At 32.7% G+C, this 21,072-nt stretch overlaps 4 protein-coding genes across 15 annotated transcripts in view; 1 reads left to right on the forward strand and 3 right to left on the reverse strand.

Moving 5' to 3' along the window:
• Cbp53E (Calbindin 53E) overlaps window positions 1-21,072 on the reverse strand; it is a 404,419-nt gene that overhangs the window by 112,947 nt on the left and 270,400 nt on the right. For 9 of the 12 annotated variants that reach the window (XM_076411001.1, XM_076411008.1, XM_076411003.1 and 6 more), the window contains one exon: window positions 9,099-9,152. The exons of the other annotated variants lie outside the window; for them this stretch is intronic. The gene's annotated coding sequence lies outside the window, so the exon portion shown is untranslated. The remainder of the gene's footprint in view (window positions 1-9,098; window positions 9,153-21,072) is intronic. 12 annotated transcript variants of the gene reach the window in all.
• On the forward strand, window positions 1,097-4,668 carry LOC143200566 (B1 protein). Its single transcript, XM_076411027.1, has 2 exons — window positions 1,097-1,255; window positions 4,240-4,668. Exons 1-2 carry the CDS (start codon window positions 1,208-1,210, stop codon window positions 4,594-4,596), a joined length of 405 nt encoding a protein of 134 aa, XP_076267142.1. The 5' UTR covers window positions 1,097-1,207; the 3' UTR covers window positions 4,597-4,668.
• Window positions 12,326-12,955, reverse strand: LOC143200574 (B2 protein-like). Its single transcript, XM_076411038.1, has 2 exons — window positions 12,859-12,955; window positions 12,326-12,728 (listed from the first exon to the last, which is right to left on the reverse strand). Exons 1-2 carry the CDS (start codon window positions 12,901-12,903, stop codon window positions 12,378-12,380), a joined length of 396 nt encoding a protein of 131 aa, XP_076267153.1. The 5' UTR covers window positions 12,904-12,955; the 3' UTR covers window positions 12,326-12,377.
• Window positions 16,910-20,584, reverse strand: LOC143200568 (B2 protein). The gene is made up of 2 exons (XM_076411029.1): window positions 20,431-20,584; window positions 16,910-17,350 (listed from the first exon to the last, which is right to left on the reverse strand). Exons 1-2 carry the CDS (start codon window positions 20,479-20,481, stop codon window positions 16,997-16,999), a joined length of 405 nt encoding a protein of 134 aa, XP_076267144.1. The 5' UTR covers window positions 20,482-20,584; the 3' UTR covers window positions 16,910-16,996.

A 21,072-nucleotide genomic window follows, 5' to 3' on the forward strand; every position in this document is an offset into this window, starting at 1 on the left:
TTTTTATAATCCGGCCAGTAAAATGCATAAGATGAGAATCTCCCCAATGCTTGGCTGTAGGAAGCAGGCAGTCCGGATCATAGGTTTCTTGGGGTTCTTCATATTCGACCGCTTGTAGGAATTAATGTAAACGATTATTCATTGAATTATACCACTTTTATGCAATCATCAAATGTTTAGATATTATGATATTTACACCAATTCTTTCACAGATTAGCATTAGCTATAAATTGTTTCGTAATCTGTTATAAAGAGTTTCGCTCGAATAACAGCCCTTCCATGAATGTTATTTGGCGTTAATTGGTGCTCAACGACTTAAAATAGATTAAAAGATCTTAAACAGAATAACATATATTAAAGGCAATATCCGGGTTCCCAGATTGTGCGACAATAGACTATAAATAACGGCCATCAGATATATAAATGGTAAAGTATTCATTGCTAAGAAGATTTTACGTTAAAATGGAAACACAAATATTCTATATTTCAAAAATTATTAGATGTTCTTACTCCAACTCTATATTTATTTTCGTCCAAGTATAATTTGTTTGAAAGTATGGGTCTCTATTAAAAATTAACTTAACATCTGTAAAAGAGCACTATTTGTACCAACAAATAATTCAAATATTTGAGTCACAATATTGATAAGAGTTGTTTAAAACTGTTAAAAGTGATATTTTGTTTAATTTTAATGACAGATTCAAGGATATTTCAGTTCCAAATATATTGTAAATCCATGCTAAATCATTTATTTTTTATTATTTTTAATATTATAGTTACGAAGAATATTAATACATTGGCTTGACAATATTTGGGACTTTTCCACATAAGTTATTAAATTAGAAATACATTCTTAACTCTCTTATAACAATAAGAGGACGCTTTATACGCACGTCTAGGTTGTAATGGTCAATTTTAAATGATTTATTATCCTTTTGACGGGCAAATCATAAATGTTTTAACAATATTAATTATAATTGGGCCGGTTTAAGTGTTTCCATTGTGACAAGACGTCCCAGACCTACTACAAATTAGTGTCAGATGATAGATTTAAACGTCACGTTAAGCATTAAATTTGTTTATCTCTGTCCAGTTGCAGAACGGAGGCGAAGCAATCATTTAATTAAGGTAAAACGTATATATGTACAAGAGGATGTCCAGGCTGGTGCATTACAGTTCACTGTCTTCCATTTCATAGTTCAACAAGATGAAGCTCCTGATATTTTCTGTGTGTTTATTAGTTTCTTTATTACAAGTAAGTTATCGACTCCGATGCATTTATTTACTTAATTTAATAATATTTAAACAAAATCTAATGATAACAAACATTGGGTATGGCATTTTCTTGAGGTACAGTCAAACATTCTAATTAAGTCATTTATCCCAAGTCCTCTGCTGTTATGATACTGGCACTAAGCTGGGTAAAATAGTTATTAGCGTGGAATTATTCCGTGTGAGTCGTTTATTTTCTAATTATTCTGTAGGTTAGCAGTAAGGAGATTGTCTGAAAGCTTTGTGGTTCCCACTGATCTATTTAATGAAAAGAAGCATTTAATAAAAATAAACTGTTACTAATTTTAATTTAAAAATCTAAAGCATTATTCAATATTTAAAAAAATATTTTTTTAAATATATTTTAAAGTTTCCTTTTACCAACTATGGGTTTATCTGGACTGGATATACTCTTTAACGTGAGCTCCGAACCACGGGTCCTCGGAATTAAGCCTACTGACTGGCGAGTGACCAACTTAGAAATCATCTCAGAAGACACCCGATCTTACTCAGCCTGGTAACGGGCTTGATTGGGATCATTTTCCTTGTTGGGGATTTTACACTCTTGTCTAGAACAATCACAAACATAAATTTACGACCATGCCCCAGCAGGATTCGAATCCGCGGCTATCGCAAAAGAAGGAGGACCGTCGTGTTGCCTTTATCAGTGTGCCACCAAGCCGGCTAAAAAAATATTGTTCATCGTTAGTCAATACATTTCTTATATTTTTGATATACATATTCTATGTGGAATATGGAGAAATGTTGAGCTACTGGTAATAAATTTTAGTCAATATACGAATCATGCTCATTTATTATATTTGGAACTTTTTATCAATAGTGGTTTCGTGTGTTTGAATCAGTTAATAGTTTACAATACATAACTGATCCCATCGACATTAAAAAACATTGGCTTTGAACCGTGTTTATTTATATTTGTTGCTAATGTTGACACATGAACAGGCACATTTACCTTCATTACAATCATTTTTATATTCATAATTTTAATATTGGTGATGATATGTTACAAAAAGCTATTATTATCGTTGAATAAAATTTTTAATCAATTTCATTTTGTATTACACCGAGTTACAGTCATCAATATTTAACAAATCGACTTTTGTTTGCCGATTGGATTCTGTGGAGTTGTTCTTTTAGTGGCCCATCTTATGTTTTAATAAGACTAGATTATGCATTAATAATATTTTTCTTCATTTGTTCCTTCTCAGGTTGTACCAAATCGAAATAAATATCCGTGCATATTTATTGACGTGTTCAACAGCAAATTTTCACTATGCGTTTGAAAAAATAAATTCAACAACTGTTATTATCCTAAAGCACTTGATGATTTACTCTAATGTAATACGGACGTTTCCTTTCTGTTTTATGTTATTTAAATTTTATTCTTGTTTTTCGCTTTATCTTTATGTATATAAAATTATTCTGTTCGTCATTGAATTCCTCCTAAACGTTTCTATTACGTCTATTTATATGGATTCAAGAATAGGTTTAGTTCACCACTGGATCCGGTAGATGGTCCTGAGACAGGGTTTCATAATTTTTTGTATCTTTTAAACATTCTTCGATTATAAGAATATATCACATCAAAATCACTGATTAGATGCGAAGATCTCAGAGTATGTTTTTCGTTCTCAGAATAAATTATTCCATACAAACAAAAAGCTAATTTTCAGAGAGGACAATATATGAAGGTCGATGAAAAGGTACTTATTGTTTTTTCTAATAGCCTTATAGTCGTATATCTCTACTTAAACTAATTTTATTCAAGCAAAATAACAGCATTCGTTTCCTCAGATTTGAGTTTGAAAATAGATATTACAAAAGGTTATTTTCGTCATATTATTATCATTGAGAAAACAGAATGCAGAGCAGGTTTTTTCAATACGATAGATTTTGTCTTGGTTGGCTAAATCGTTGATAAAGTCCATGAAATTATTAAAAATATCAAGGTAGATCGGCATATTTCGTTTTGATAGACCACCATGAATTTGAATATGGACCACGTCACAGTTTTAAATCATTTGCGGATACAAACAATGCTTGATATGTGGATTCCACATGAATTAAGAGTTTCTATTGGTAAATCTCTGTTGAAATAAAACTACATCGAGTCATTTTTCAAACAAATGATTACGGGCGAAGAAAAGTCGATCACATTCAACAATAATATGACAAATAGATCTTGTTCGAAGCCTAAGAAAGTTGTCTAATGGAACTGAAATAGACTTCAGTTAAAAACAAATGCAATTGAAGCATAATTTTTTAAATATTTTAAAGCTGCGCTTAAACGAGACTTTTGAAGATAACTTATCTCAGATTTTCAACCAAAACTGACAGAATTTCGTACGTATAATATCATTAATTAGTATTTGGGATTCATATGCATAAACTAGTTTTAAAAACTTGAAAACGAAAACAAATTACCTTTTTCTCAAACTTCGTCTATTTTCTCTCCGCCATCTGCTCGATGCGGTTGTATAGTATGTGTGTGAAAATAATTTTTAAGTTAAAAAGGAATGTAGACGAAACGTCACTGATATAACTAAATATATTAGGAATAAAATTGACTATGACAATATTTCAAAAGATAACCATATGTTGGCAATGCTAATTTTATTATTCAATATATTACTGTAAATATAAGTCTGACGCCATTTGAAATAAAACATATTTAAAAAATACTTTAACCCTATCGCAGCGAGTTATCAAGACCAATTGTGATATATTTAATTTATTTATTGACTTTTAACATATTGACTCAGTCCAGCTCGTGTTCAACAAGAATCAAAAGATAAGAAATCAGTATCTGAATATTGCAGGTGAGATTCTGGCAAAACATCGTCAAGACATTAAAAGTTCCTCAAACGCGGATTAAGTCCTGGAATATTACTGCTTATACCAATAAATTAATGTTTTGTGATATTTTGTAATGCTTTATTTCTACAGGTTAAATGCCAGACCGATAAACAAAAAGAACTCCTCGCCCAACATTACAAACACTGCGTGGAAGAAACCCATGTTGATCAGAATGTCCTCCAGCAAGCCCGGGCCGGAAACTTCACCGATGACCCCAAGCTTAAAGATCACATCTTGTGTATAACCAAGAAGATTGGATTCCAAGACGACGCCGGCCATTTACAAAAAGAAGTCATTCAAAAGAAACTAAAGGAGGCGGTCAAAGGAAACGAGGACCAGACCAAGAAACTGATGGAAGCTTGCGCTGTCACCAATGAGGATCCCAAACTTCAGGCTTTCAATGCTTTTAAATGTATCCACAACAAAGCCAAAATCAATTTATTGTAGTTATTTTTAATACAAATCCGAACCTATTGTTATAAAACCAATAGGGTCATAGTAAATATGATATTAGAATGACTCTGTTTTGTTTTGTTTCTTTACTGACCTCCCACACACCCCCATATCGATATTAAATTAAGGTTAATAGTCGGAAAACACTTGTTCATGGGTATATTGATTTTACATTACAATATTATGTCGGACAAAACACAAAACAGCCCGGCCAAGTCGAAAGCATTTACATTATCGAACAAAGTTTCAATTGTAATTTTTAGGAACACTTAAAATTAAATTCTCGCTCTAAAAATGATTGATTATATCGGTTAAGAGATAGACGAGAGTATCCTGAATGAATAGACTGGAAAAAATGGCGTGAAACTTTCGTTCGAAAAACAAACTTTGGTTAAGGAACATTAGTTCTGTGTATTGAATTATGTCGGTTGTGAGAATTGTTGAGGTCTGAACACTTAAAAGCTTTTAGAACAATTTAATTTATATAATAAGGGTAAATGACAGGTCCATCTTCTTCATATAAGATTGTTCTTGTAACTTATTTCTATTTTAAGAAATGTTGTTTGGGTGAACTTAATGAACAGAAAGAAGTCCTTGAAACTAATAATATGATTTATGGGCACTTAAAAGTCTTAAACCTCGAGTATTGAGGACATATTCTTAATAATCCTTAATTATTTCGTTAGAAAAGATTTCTTCATTGATATTTTACAAACAATAGCCCATTTAAAGTGAAATTGAATGAATTTCGCTATTCCTTCCTAGCTAACTATTTTATAGTATAGTTTTATAGCTAAGTATTGTGTAATGGACGCGTTCCACGTTGGAGAAACTCCTTGCCTTCGGATATAATCGGTGATGTCGTTAAATCCTTATTTCTGTGAATTCATGTGAATGAAGTTCCAAGCCATGATAGGATTGATATTTAATGGAATATTGTCCTAATAAATATCCCGATTAAATTTCTGTTGATGCTTTGTGAACCATAAAAATGCATGGAAAGACATGACCGGAGACAACAAAATATTGAGGAGATAAAAGTTTAATAATAAAGTTCATAAAAAAATTACAAAATGTTACATATTTTATTCACGTTGCTTCTTTGTTTTACATTATTTATGTTTAACAGAACATAGATAATTTAATATATTATTAATATAACACATAATTTGAAAAGTCCCCGGCCTACCATAGTAAAACACATTTTTTGCTAAATTAGTTTTTTTTATTCAGCATAATTCCCTTCAAGGTTGATACACTGATCCTCCAACTTTTTGATACCATTTTGGTAGTACGATTTGTCCCTTGCTTCAAAATAGGCCTCAGTTTCGCCGATCACCTCCTCATTCGACGAAAATTTCTTCTCAGCGAGCATTCTTTTGATATCTGAGAACAGAAAATCGTTGCTGGGGGCCAGATCTGAAGAATGCGGTGGATGAGGAAGCAATTCGAAGCCTCATTTAAGGATTTTTGTCATCGTTTACGCTGACTTGTGACATTGTGCATTGTCTTGATAAAGCAGACCCTTCTTTTTCTTCAAATTCCGTTTTTCGGCGATTGCGTCCTTCAAACGGTCCAACAATGCTATGTAATTGCTCTTGATAGTCCTTTCTTTTTCAAGGTAGTCAATGAAAATTATTCCACGCGCATTCCAAACTACAGACGCCATAACCTTTAAAGTCGACTGTTGCGATTTCTCACGTTTTGCAGCGGGTTCATTGTGTGCAGTCCATTTGGATTACTGTCGATTGGATTTCGGAGTAAAATGATGGCGCCACGTTTTATAGATTGTCACATATCGACGCAAAAACTCTGCTTTATTACGCTTGATCATCTTCAAACACTGCTCCTAATCATCGACTCGTCTTTGTTTTTGGTTAAAAGTGTGCACGGAGCTTTCTCATATCCAAATATTCGTGAATGATATAATGTATACGTTCTGAGAATGTCTGCTTTTTCATTAATTTTCAATTTACGGCCATTCAAAATTATTTTGTGGATTTTTTAAATGTTTTCGTCGGTAATAACCTTTTTGGGCGTCAATGCGTTCACCGTCTCTGGTGCTCATTTCACCCCATCTAAACTTAGCATACCAATACTTGATAGTTGATTTTCCTGGGGCAGTGTCCGGAAACTTGAAATCAAGCCGAGTTTTTGCTTCAATTGTATTTTTTCCCTTCAAAAAGCAATATTTTATTAACACGCAACATTTCTTTTTTCCATTTTTTCACAATAACAAAAGCTGCTTCATTCAAAATGTTATAATTCACAAACTAATGATCCAAGACCTGTCAAATTTATACACGCATCTTTTGAGCATTAGGGCTAACCCTACATCATATTTATTTAATTCTAGTTGCGCCGTCTATGCGTTAGGCCGGAGACTTTTCAATTGACCTGTTATAATCTTATTTTATATATTTTCTTATATTTTACTAAAAGTTAAATTATAAAATTTGTACATCAAAGAAGCTTTATCTATGAAATGAAAAATATCTAAATTTAACTTTTTCCAACATTTCGTCACCAAACAATTGTCAGTTTAAAAGTTCCTAGTGTATTATTCCTTTGTATATCTTAACAGATCATGGGATGGAAATACTTATTTTTATGTGTAATGTTACACAGTTTTATTTTGCTTTTTTTTATTCTGGTTATGCGAAATATGTTTTTATATTAGACATCACAGCAAGCATTAAATGTTATTCAGGGATTTAGGCCATTTACTTATTTTATTTTAACATTGCTTCTGTCAATGTTCACCTATATTCAAAGAAAAGACAGGCACACAGTGAAACAATTGAGAGAAACGTAAACTAGATAAAGTGGTATAAGTATATATAAAATCACTAACAGAATCATAAGAGAGACTATCACAAGTGTTGTAATATAAGTGTTAGTAAAGTAAAGATATAAATGGAAAATGGTTGTTTTAATCCTGCCAGATATCTGGGATAGTGTTTATGTGGTAAGGTGTGAATATTTCCTGCAATGAGTTTGGTATATTATAGTTGAGTCTTAGAGTTTAAGGGTATTGCAGCTGAGCAAATTATATTAATTTTACAGACTTGAGTCCACTGTGGTAGCAAACGAAGTTTCTCCTGACATGAAAGAGAAATATATAAATCGAAAACTACTTTTACACATAGAAATTGCACCGACTAAAAAAATTAATAGGGAATCCACTAAAATGGAAAAAATAATCAAACTTAGTTAAAATAAAACATATTAAGCACAAACATTTATATTAAATTAGATTTATTTTGTTGCTTTTTAATTTTGTGTTTATTACGTAAAATTATATTATTATATTTATATTGTATGAAGGCTCGGCGCCGACTTCAAACAGATTTTTATTTTGTTATTACAACGATTATTATGTATATATTTTATTGTTTTTTTTGTCTTAAAAGTCTAAGTTTGATTATTATTTACATTTTAGTGAATTTCTTTGTTTTAATAACAGATCGTGGTTTGACAAGATATTTAGTTAATTTTGGGTTAAGCAACATATAATAAGAGTTTCTGAAGAGCTCTGATCTGATTAATTATTTTTAGTTACAATTGGTGTGCAAGGCAGCCTTTACATTTGGGGTAGTGTCCTTATTTTCATGGTTATTTGACAACAAGGTGGGCTTTTTCGGCCAAGTTTCTGACACATGTCCAAATTCCTGTCAAAATGCAAATCCAAAACACAGGATGCTAATTATTCCTGGTGTTCTACGGTGATGATTCTTTTTATAGCTGTTGCTTCTGCTGGTTTCATTGTTTCGAGTATCTTATCCAAATCACAATCTAAGGAATCTGTACTAGTGATAACATCTTGGAAATAATTTAAGGAGTATAGAGGATAGAGGACACCATAATATGAAAGTCAGGGAATTAGTTAACGATTAGTATTTTTCCTGAGTGATTTCACTTATTAATTGGTACAACAACAAAAATTAGTAAAACATTTTTTAATTTTTTTCTTTAGTAAAAACGTTTTTGTTAATTAAAAAATTAATACTGTAAGGTCTCATCTGAAGGACCGACAGATGCTTTGCAGACACAACTAAAGCCAACTGGTGACCGACACTTGTAATTCAATAAATAAATAAATATATATCCTCTAGAAGGATCTGGTAACATCTGAACAATATGACGGTGCCAGTCTGATTTTTAAAAATGTGAGGATTTGGGATATCTCTTTACTCTCCCTAGGGATTAAGCTATAAAAGAAAGAGGGAATAAAATTTATTTGAATAGGGTGAGAATTTAAATATGATAAATAAATTTGAATAAATTTATCATCCTCATTTATTATTAACTGTGTAAAATCAGGTGATTTACTTAGAATATGTTAGACAAAGTAATTCTCGCGTGATTGAGACACAGGAGAAGCAGCTTTAAGCTAGAAAATCTCACGAAAGAGGGAGAACACAAGGGAAGCGATACTTAGATTTAAATTTCCATGCATTATTGAATCTATTTTAGTATTTGATCTTGATACTTACAGTTAATCTCTTCGAAAGAGATTAGGGGAACTGCTAACGATCGAAGGCTTATATCTGAAAAAAATGATGATATTGTTAAATCGTTAATGTTTGTGTTATGTTGTTGATATTCTAAAAAATAAACTTATTGGCAACTATAAGTACACAAATATTCCTTCCCATCTGTCTTTGTTCCTCGAGCTTTCTTATCCGTCCTTAACAAAAAAGGGGAATGTCCCTAAGGACGCTTCCCCATTCTGTTTGTAGTACCTCAACAGTCCGCAAGGTGTTCCCACATCAACTACCATTTACCTGATCGTCACTCGTTTTTTTTCTGAAATTTAAGTTGTCGAGCGTTTCTGTCAGGTGTTACATAAAGTAGCACTCCTTGTAGCCTGCGGTACCAGGGATTTAGGCTTGGTACCCGATCTATCCGGTTATTCCGCCCTTGGTCGGTCACCAGAGCCTCGTTGACAGAGTCTACAAAGTGCTACAAAACTTATTATATTGCTAACTTATTAATTTAATCAATGAAACGAGAAATGTGAATCTTCTAAACCTCATTTTAAGCTTATACATATAAAAGCAATATATAAGAAAGTATACAGAATATTTTTGACCATAAAGATCAATTTTCTAGAATCACCAGAAAATATTTTCCTTCACTTCATTGCTGCATTTATTTAGTTGTGTTTATTAACAGGTATATTGTCATCAGAGTTTTGATAAATTATAACTCATTTAATTTTTCCTGAATAATCTAATCCGTTCTTTTGTCAGCAGTCTTAGAGATTATAAAATTTGATCCATTTATTACTGCATCAGATAGTTCAATCCCCTTACGTATCTTCTGGTTTAATTTCAGTTCGCTGTAGTTTCTATTGATGATTGAAGGTTTATGATGAAATGATGTTTTACTTTCTAAAGTTTTCTTAAGTCCTTTTTACCATTGTTATTTTCACGGATTTAAGTAACGATTTTAGTGATCAGTACAGTGTAGTAACTTTACAGGAAATTTTGGGAAAATATTTCGCGACGTCTAACATCTAGATGTCGCTATTATTAACTTATTACTTGCTTTAATCGCTATCCTAAGCGCGGTGACTAGATCTGATTGGCTCACTTCGTTTCAATGGTGAGTTTATTGTTTATTAATTTTGGACGCCATTTTCAATATGCCTGACATAAGGAATAGTGCGTTTGGATTTTTATAACTTTTAGAGATTAAGTTGTTAGTACATTAGTATATTTAAGTTGGTAGTACAAAAAGGAAAGTGAATTATTGATCTAGGAAGAGTTGTGTACCCAGATGCACAGATAGAAAAGAAATACGTTCACCTCGAAAAAAGTATTTGGCTCTCTTAAAAAAAAATGGTTGATAATGTTAAAAGTCCCAGAATGACTGGATTAAGTATCCTAGACATTTGTGATCGATACAGCGTGTTTTGTTGTAAATTGGGGTAAGTTTATTCGTATTAATAATCATAAAAAATATCAAATTTTTATTTTCTCTTTTCATAAATTAATTCCCCTCCGAAAGGAGCTATGAAAACGGTGATATGCATTTATTCTTGGACCAATACCACTGAAATAATGGCTACTAAATGCAAACCGTTTAAGAGATGATTAACCGAAGTTTAATACACTAGGAATGTTGGTGCGAAGCAGTTCAGGATTTAAATAGTGCTTGTAGCCCAAGTAAGAACACATTTGTTAAAGTTCCATCAATTAAAAATTTGATAACTACCTTGAACCCCCTCATTGCATTGAAGAAAAAACGTTTTGTAACTATGCAAATAAATATATTGACTTAAAAATACTTAATAAAGATAGTTTTGAAATGTTTTGTATCTATTAAATCTCCTGGAGTTAGGAATATATTTACCCTTCAGCTAGTATGTTTGAGAAATCATTTAAAGCGCTGTTCAACAGTATTTCAATACTAACGGGAGATGTATTACCAGGAGTTCAGAAATTGCAACTTGACTCTATACCTTCAATTCCAGATGTTCCTATACGAACAAACCAACAAACGAGTCAAGGCAATATCTCATGCCCCAAGAAATTGTTTTATTATACTCTCAATAGGTTTTTCTCAAAAGCTATCTCTTTTATTTTATCTCACGATATTGCCACGTCGATAATGTATATAACATATTGTTTTGTCAGATATATTTAGGAAATGTAAATTTAAAACTGTTTAATTTTTCACTACATAATGATCTTCCAGATAGAATATTAAAAATAATAAGTTGCGCCACATACTTTTGGACAAAACAGGTAAACAGAATTTTAACAGGGAAAGAAAAGTTTGCTTTTTCTATAAGAAAACAAAAAGACAGAACTCTAACAGATCCTATTAGATCGATGGCACTATATATGAAAAAGAGAAAGACAGAAGAAATAATTTTTATTAGTTCCAAAGTAATTTGTTTATGATTTTTTAGGTGTATTTAATTCTTATTTAATAAATTTATTATAGAAATTACATTTAATTTGTATTTTAAGCCCATCTGGATGTTGGGTAAAACAAAACTTTTCTCCAGAGACCCCTATTGACTTTTGTCTCTATTACTCTATGGTTATGTGTGTGGGTTATTTTTTGGTATACTATTACTTCAGTAAAATTTTTGTTTATTTTGTATATTTTATATTACCTAATTTATATTAAAAATGGTCGTTTTTGGCGACATAATTTCTTAACAGAGTATAAATGGGTAACTATCTATTTACCATATACCCTGTTCTATTCTAAGTGTTTAGTAATTTTTAGAATGCTGCGCTACTGAAACAACTATATCGTCGAAAACAATTTACATTATAAAAATCCTTCTGACGGTATTGTTAAAGTTACGGTTTGAAAGTATGAAAACAATCGATTTATTTAGTTTTATATATTAGGCTTCTAGACCCTTTTAACTTCGATATTTGATCCAATATAGTTTATAAAACTTTATAATTATATTATAATATATACAGAAGGATTAAGTTCGTTGGAAATAATATTATGAAATTACTGTTGTATACAAAAGGTCACTGTCGAATAATTTTGTGTTGTTTTAGAATACTGTATTATGTTTCTATATGTATTATTATAATTTCGTTTTTGTATGGGTCATAAAACAATTATTGATTTACTAAAAACTAAGTGATATGTATAAAATACGGTTATAACACACAACTATAACTATTTAACGACTAATAAGAACTATTCGCTACAAAATAGGGACAAATCTAAAACTCTAGCATTTAACTAATGATTTTTATATTACGAACATTTAATAAAGGTCTGCTGAAAAATTAATCGGCTGAAATTTCCTCACTGAAACATATCAATGAGGATAAAGCAGTTTCCTCGGCTGTTGATTTTTGTACAAAGCATTTCTTCATAATGGCGGTGACTTTATCATTGTTACCGATAATGGAAGTCAAAACTTTTCTAATATCGTCGGTTTGTAGGTTTCCCTTGTCATCTTGATATCCAACTTTCTTAGAAATACATAGCGCGAAGGATCCCGCGTTTTCCCTGTTTTCATCGTTTATTTCATGCATTTCAAGAATACTTTTGCTGATTGATGTTTCCGTTATACATTGCTTGACTACCTCATCACCAAATTGTTTCTCTTCAGGTAAAAGTGTAAGAGCGGATATCTGAAACGAGTATATTTAATAGATATTATAATGTACATAGTTGAAACAAGCGTAAACAATATTTAAAATGGTATATTATTTTTAAGTTATAATTTAACACAGATATAATTAATTAATTTTATATTCTTACCGCATTATATCCAATAATAACTAAGAGAGTAAATGTAGCTTGCATGGTGGTTTACAGTTTTACTAACAGAATACTATTTTATTTAGCTTTATATAGTATGTACATCATCCCAATTATTTATAATTTGGTTTTTTGTGAAATATATAAAATTTAATGCTACCTCTTGTTATAGAAAATCTATGTATTGCTATAATTTATTTGTTATATTGACGTAATTCTCAACAAGAATAATGCATTATAATAAAATCATTAAATGGTTGCATAATATATTATTGACTACGATCGATAAGATTTGTCCTGTCGCATTGTTATTAAATTTTATTACCAGTTTTGATTGAGAAATAAACACTCGATAATTAATCAGGTATATTGTATTACGAATATAATTGAGAAAACTTTTGAAAAGTTGTTCAGATCTATTTCCAAATGTGGCCTACGTCTGTGTGGTTAGATAAGCCAGACGAGACAAATCCAATTTTTCTAATGGCCATTTTAGAATAACATAAGTTATGAATGGCGTCATCTATGTCGGTGTACCATAAGGTAATATCCTTGATCCAATTTGTATTTAACATATATTAGTGATATTTCTAAATGTGAACGAGTAACAACGGCTACATTTGCTGATGATACTGCACTAGTCGCTACAAGTTATAATATTACTAGCGACCCGCCCCGTCTTCGCACGGGTGCAATGCTGATACTAAATTAAATACACTACAGAAAAAATATGAACGTTGTATATAAAAACATAGCGGCCCGCTCCGACTTTGCACGGGCATAAAATATATGTGCCTATGTCACTCAATGAAAACATGATTAAAATCGATCCAGTATTTTTGGTTCATTCATTACTGCCCTTGGCCTGCACGCATTAAATTTGGAGTAAAACAATTCCTCTTCCCCTATACTTACTATGAAGATTTCCTGCTATCTTTGGAATATCTAAATTCATACAATTTTTATTACATTACACATTTTTAAACGCAAATTTTAAATTTGTAATATCTCCGAAAATATTTGTTTAATTTACATGCTGTAAGGAACCATATTGATCTATATTAATTGCACACTGTATTTAAGGTACTTAGTTCGATAAGGATTAATGCCGTATTACTTAAAATAGCTTCGTAAATAAGTAGACCTTTTTATGGTGTACAATACTGTAGTACATTAATTTGATCTAACTCGTAGGGTTAGACAGCGTTTTTGCTAATTGCCAAATAAGCCTAAAAAAATAGGTTAATTTACGACATCACGTTAGAAACCTCTAAAATTAGCAATGTTGCCTTAGTATATTATGCATGTATTATACATATAAACCTTCCTCTTGAATCACTCTATCTATTGAAAAAACCGCATCAAAATCCGTTGCGTAGTTTTAAAGATTTAAGCGCACATAGGGATATAGGGACAGAAAAGGCGACTTTGTTTTATACTATGTAGTGAAGACAACTCTAGATAGCTTACAATTAGCTGTCAATAACATTACAGAGTGGACTATGATATGGCGAATAAACTTGAATGCTAAGAATTGAATCTACATATACGGATGCCATACTAAAAAAACTGCAAAGGATAATTGGTTGAAGAGTAATTCCTTATGTGAATAAACAGAAATGTTAATAATTAATTTTAATATGTGAGTCATGTTATTTTCAAAAAAAAAAAAATTAAATGGTCAGAAACTAACAGCAGATATTCAAATCAGCAGCCATACTGCAGGAGTTTTTGCTTCTTTAAAATGGTGCATGTGGAAGAAAGAAATTATTACAATTGAGATAACAGCAACCGATATTTATTTATGTTATTTTGCTAATTCTTTTTAATGGACATGAACTCGGACATTGTTACAATCTAAATCCGATGTGTAAGGTAGCTTTTGTCTATATTTCGTCAGGATTATATAGAAAATGAAGTTATTTTGTACTTAATATTAGACAGATAGATTGGCTATATTCCTTTTACTGTTCAGACAAAGATAACTGGATCATATATCTGTATATTGACTGTCGTTGATGTTTTTTTTCCGCCTAGCTATTGATGTCGTCCCAGCTATTATGTACGCTTTTACATATTCTGAGAAGACCTTATATACACTTTCTCTTTCAATATGGTCTGCTGTTCCTTGAAGAAACCAGGGAGAAACTATTTGAAATATATGACTCTGCTGTTTCCATTTTTATAGTAGGTGATCATTCATCATAATATTGTTCATTTGTAGGATATTTTAATTTTTTAAGGATTCTGGTTCAGATATGTTGAATGCTCTAAAACAATTTAGAACTAATTAATTTTGGGATGGATAATCATAAGCCGTATCATGAAGACATATGTGATATAGTATATAGAAATAGGACATAGGTTTATCTATAGGAAATCATATAACAGGTCAATTGAAAAGTCCCCGGCCTACCAAAGTAAGACACATTTTTTGACGAAATTTGTTTTTTATTCAACATAAATCCCTTCAAGGGTGATTCGCTGATTATAGTGACCCTCCAACTTTTCGATACCATTTTTGTAGTAAGATTTGTCCTTTGCTTCAAAATAGGAATCAGATTCGGCGATCACCTCTTCATTCGACGAAATTTCTTCCCAGCGAGCATATTAGCACTTATAAGATCTGAGAACAGGAAATAGTCACTGAGGGACAGATCTGGAGAATACGGTAGATGATGAAGCACTTTGAAGCCCAATTGATGGATTTTTGCCATCGTTTTCATTGACATGTGACACGGTGCATTGTCTTGGTGAAGCAACACTTTTTCTTTAAATTCGGCAATTTTTCTACGATTTCGCCCTACTTTCTTTCTACCTTTTTCGAGGTAGTCAATGAAAATTATTCTATGCGCATCTCAAAATACTGATGCCATAAACTTACAAGCCGACTGTAGCGTTTTTCCACGCTATGGAGCGGGTTCATCGTGTGCAATCCACTCGGATGACTGTCGATTGGACTTCGGAGTGAAATTATGGAGCTATGTCTTATCCATTGTCATATATCGACGCAAAAACTCGGGTAATAAATGCTTGATCATCTTCAAACACTGCTCCGAATTATCAACTTGTCGTTGTGTTTGGTCAGAAGTGAGCTCGCGCGGTACCCACGTTGCACAGAGCTCTCTTATACCCAAATTTTCTTAAATGATATGATGTACACGTTCAGTTCATATCTTTAGAGTGTCTACTATTTCATTCAATTTCAATTTATGGTCATTCAAAATCATTTTGTGGATTTTTATAATGTTTTCGTCAGTTACAACCTCTTTTGGGCATCCACTGCGTTCACCGTCTTCTGTGCTCATTTCACCAGGTTTAAACTTCGCATACCAATCCTTGATGGTTGATTTTTCTAGGGCAGGGTCTGAAAACTCGACATCAAGCCAAATTTTTGCTTCAACTGTATTTTTTCCCTTCAAAAAGCAATATTTTATTTACACTCGAAATTCTTTTTTATCAATTTTTTTGCAATAACAAAAGTTGCTTCACTCAAAATGCTATAATTGACAAAATAATGATCCGACAGCTGTCAAATTTATACACGCATCTTTGGAGGGTTAGGGCTAACTAAAAAATGTATGGATTTCTAGGAATTTCCGGTCGGTCGGTCCGAATGAATGGCTCACGACGCGATTGCTTTTCTGAACACTCACTGCCATTCTTGGAAGGAATTTGTACGAGAACTAAAAACACTGGTTGAATCAAACTTGTTTATTTTAACTTATGATTGATACATGTGGTGGACGGGAGAATTGACAGGATATTAGGTTATTTAGAGGAAGTACGGTAGCGCAAGTGGTATTGTTACAAGGGGTTGGAGAAATTAATAGAGAGCGATACGTCGCCGTGCTGGTCTTTTATAGTCTGGAACTGGATGGCACCAATCCACCGGTATTGCCAACTTTTGAACTTGTTGTTGGTGAATGCGTGGTAGCCTAAAGGGTCGTGGTGGTCACCACAGCTTTAATTCTAGTAGAACCATCTATGTGTCAGGCCGTGGACTTTTAAATTCACCTGTTACGTTAGAATAAAAAAAGAAAAAAATACGTTATACTAACAGCACGTCTTTATTCATGATTTAAGCACTTCACGTAATAGTGACTAATATAAAATAATTAATTTTAGTGTATTTGAATTAATAAAATGGATGTTTGTCTCCGGTATGTTTGAAATAGCATTTGAACGCTTCCATTGCGCTTTCTTGAGGTGTCTGTTTCTCAACGAAACAAGTCTCAGCTAACTTATCGACCAAGGCAGCATCATCGATGACGTAGGAGAGTTTTTCCTTGATGCTGCTCGGTTGAAAGACGTTGTTGGCATCACGAAAACCGATCTTCTTCGACATGCACAAGAAGAAGAATGGCAGCTTGTCATCGTTTTCGAATTCACCATGATGTGCTTTTTCTACCACCGCCTTATCGACGTTTGTTTCGGACACACAGCCGTCATAAAAATTGCGAAAGTTTTGTTTCTGTTCATCTGTCAAAGGCTAAAACATATTTATTATAATTTATTTTAATATCACCAGAATTGTTAGTTATTATTGTATGTTAATTTTGGGGGACTTATTAGGTATTTGGCGATATCTATTAGGGGAAATACTATGTATACATTGATATGTTACTGATACTAACCTGACCTAACTGTTAACTTCCATGTTTTTAACATTTCTCTGCATCATTACATCATCTACATAAAATAACCATTTATTTTCCATTTAGTGTTACTGAGTTATTTAATTTATACAGACGCTGTTGATGTTTTTCCATCATATATTTAGGGTCAACTTTCGATTTCCATGTTTTCAAAGTGGTGATATTAATGTCAATGGTGAAAAACGGTCGGGAGAGCTAATTACTTCTGGACATCATTTATATGAAATGGGAAAGAACCAAAAGTAGAGAAAATATCTATGATACGAATTGAATCGTGTCGACATAGTGGTTTAATTACTTTCCAAGGAAAAATGTAGAGCTTTCTGTTACGTGTTGTTACCGCCGTTAAAAAATCAATCTGCTACAAAAATACCAAGCACAAAAAGGCATGGGTTAGAACATATTCATGGCTATAAAGTTTTGCTGAGAATATGGAAAGATCAGCAAGGTATAATGTAATACCTAGCTGAAACTGAATGTATAGCTTACTATAGATATTACTGCAAAGTATTGTTGCAAATAAAACCAGCAATAATGAGTAACAGACGCAAATTCATACTGTTCTATTATGATTGTCGACCACGTTGCAATAATTTTGTTGCTGCTCCATTAGGAAGTTTTTTCGCACCAAGAATACTTGTCGGATATAGGGTTTTCTAATTAGTACTTGTTTAAATCGATGTATCATGGCAGCGTTTTGTAATGCTGAAGAAATATGATAATGGATAGATGATTGGATCGCGGCCCAGTATTGCTATGTTGCCAGACCTGGGAAGAAGCTGCCTAAATTGATGAAAAATATATGTATTAATTTACATCGTACCAAGTTTATTCTTACCAAGTTTTCTCAACAAATGACATTTTAGAGGGAAAAGGTTACAGATACATGGACGCACCTCATAAAATATATAGTTTAATTCATTCCACATTCTGTTCCAAATAAAAAACACTCAAGCTTTGAAAACACCCCTAGTCAGTAGGTTGCTGGTACATAGTTCAAGTTTTAAGGCAACCAAAGGTGGACTCATGTTGCAATGTATTAACATTGTCCACTCTAATCAGGAGAGAAGCTTACAATTCAGTGTGAAATGCCTCCTAAAGTCGATTCTTGTAGCTCAGTTTTTTAGTCGTAGGCTGTAGAAATATGGAGGCACCAAAATTTGTAAAACCATTCTGTAGAGGGATACTATAGAAATTTGGGTAGAAACAGTGCCATTTCGAAGATCTTCAAAGGTCAATCGATCAACCGATGCTCAAACAAACTTATAACAACTTTAAGATGTCCAGACGGAATAACCACTACATACATCGTTGTGGCTGTTTCTTTAGAAGGTGCTATGTAACACAGCCTCGACTATCCGGCCATCTGTTTTAAAGAACTACCTGAATAGTGAACAAGTAAGACGGTTTGGTCTGCTTTCTGATGGACCCTGAACGTCGTTTCGTATCGCCATTCAACCAGTTGACTCTCCTTTCCATAAAATAAAACAGTTTTTTAAAGTAAATTAATAGGTTGTCATTTAATATCTTTTCCCAAATTATAACTTATATCAGTCATGAGTAACAGTAGACTGATGAATAATGTTGATTTTTCTAAGTTAAACTAAATAATTAAATATAACATGTGAAAAGTGCCCTGCTTGATACATAGATGACGCTATTGAATTAAATCCATAGCACTAACACTCAAAAGAAGCGTGTATAAATTTGACAACTGTCGGCGCATGTGTCCATCAAATTTGTGAATTATAGCATTTTGAGAGAAGCAACTTTTGTTATTGTAATAAAATGGATAAAAAGGAATTTCGCGTGTTGATAAAATATTGCTTTTTGAAGGGAAAAAATACAGTTGAAGCAAAAACTTCGCTTTATGCCGAGTTTCCGGACGCTGCCTCGGGAAAATCAACCATTAAGAATTGATATGCTAATTATAGACGTAGTGAAATGAGCATCGAAGACTCAGTGGACGCCCAAAAGAGGCTGTTACGGACGAAAACATTTAAAAAATCCACAAAATGATTTTGAATGGCCGTAAATTGAAACTGAATGAAATAGCAGACACTCTAAAGATATCAACTGAATGTGTGCGGCATATCATTCACAAATATTTGGGTATGAGGAAGCTCTGTGCAAAAACAACGACGAGTTGATGATTCGGAGCAGTGTTTGAAGATGATCAAGCGTAGTAAAGCCGAGTTTTTGCGTCGATATGTGATAATCTATAAAACGTGGCTCCATCACTTCACTCCAAAGTTCAATCGACAGTCATCCGAGTGGATCCGCTCCAAAGTGTGGGAAAACGCAACAATCGGCTGGCAAGGTTGGTTATGGCGTCTGTATTTTAGGATGCGCATGGAATTATTTTTATTGACTATCTTGAAAAAGGAGGGACCATCAACAGCGACTACTACATAACATTATTGGACCGTTTGAAGGACGAAATCACCGAAGAACAGCCGCATTTGAAGAAAGAGAAAGTACTGGTTCACTAAAACAATGCACCGTGTCACAAGTCAGTGAAAACGATGGCAAGCATCCATGAATTTGGCTTCGAATTGCTTCCTCATCCACGGTATTCTCCATAACTGGCCACCAGCCACTATTTCCTGTTCTTAAATCTCAAAATAATGCTCGCTGAGAAGAAATTTTCGTCGAATGAAGAGGTGATCACCAAAACTGGGGCCTATTTTGAAGCAATAGACAAATCGTACTACAAAAATAGTTTTCGAAAAGTTGGGGGGTCGCTGTAATCTGTATCACCTATAATCACCCTTGAAGGCAATAATGATGAATAAAAACAAATTGCCAAAAAAATGTGTTTAACTATTGTAGGCCGGGGACTTTTCAGTTAAGCTGTTATGATAAAGAACTATAAATCTCCCAAAATTAAATAAGTTTTATTTATGTTACTTACTTTAGCAGTAATAGCAGATAAACCAAGCACTAAAACAATTAAGTATTTCATATTGATGATATCAAGACACCAGGCAAAGAACTAACAAAATGAATAACAAACAACTGACGAAGATGGCCTTTTATATAATCATAGGACATATAATTACTGCAGCCAATCTCTTGTTTTACCCCGGAAATATGCGACCTTGATGCTCGAGCTTGTTTGTTTTTTTTTTGGTAATCACGGGGTTGCATAATTGACATATGAACATTTCAGCCGAATTAATTATATTGACGTTTTATTTTTTGTAAACGAGCTTTGTGTATTGATATTGTGATGTAAACACGCTGAATTCCCATCTATTATTAGTAACTATAACTACATTTGTTATATCATTAATGTTAATTAATAGATACGAGTGCTGTTGAAACGAGTTCAGAGCTTTGATGTTGTTTTTGTAGTTTGGCTCGTGAAGAAAAATAACGCAATATCAAAGAATAGCGAATAATGTTTTCTTCTAAACCAGTGACCTTTCCAAGTCTAGTTTTCTATTTTTATGCTTAAGACACCACGTAATGAGTTAATTTCTCTTAACGCGTTACTGTTTCTTGTGCTTTATAGAATGTTGTTATCAGATTGCCAGCATTGTAGTTTTGTTCA

Source organism: Rhynchophorus ferrugineus, unplaced genomic scaffold, assembly GCF_030347505.1.
Source record: "Rhynchophorus ferrugineus isolate W39M unplaced genomic scaffold, kcgeb_rfMv2 rfM8, whole genome shotgun sequence".
NCBI lineage: Eukaryota > Metazoa > Arthropoda > Insecta > Coleoptera > Curculionidae > Rhynchophorus > Rhynchophorus ferrugineus.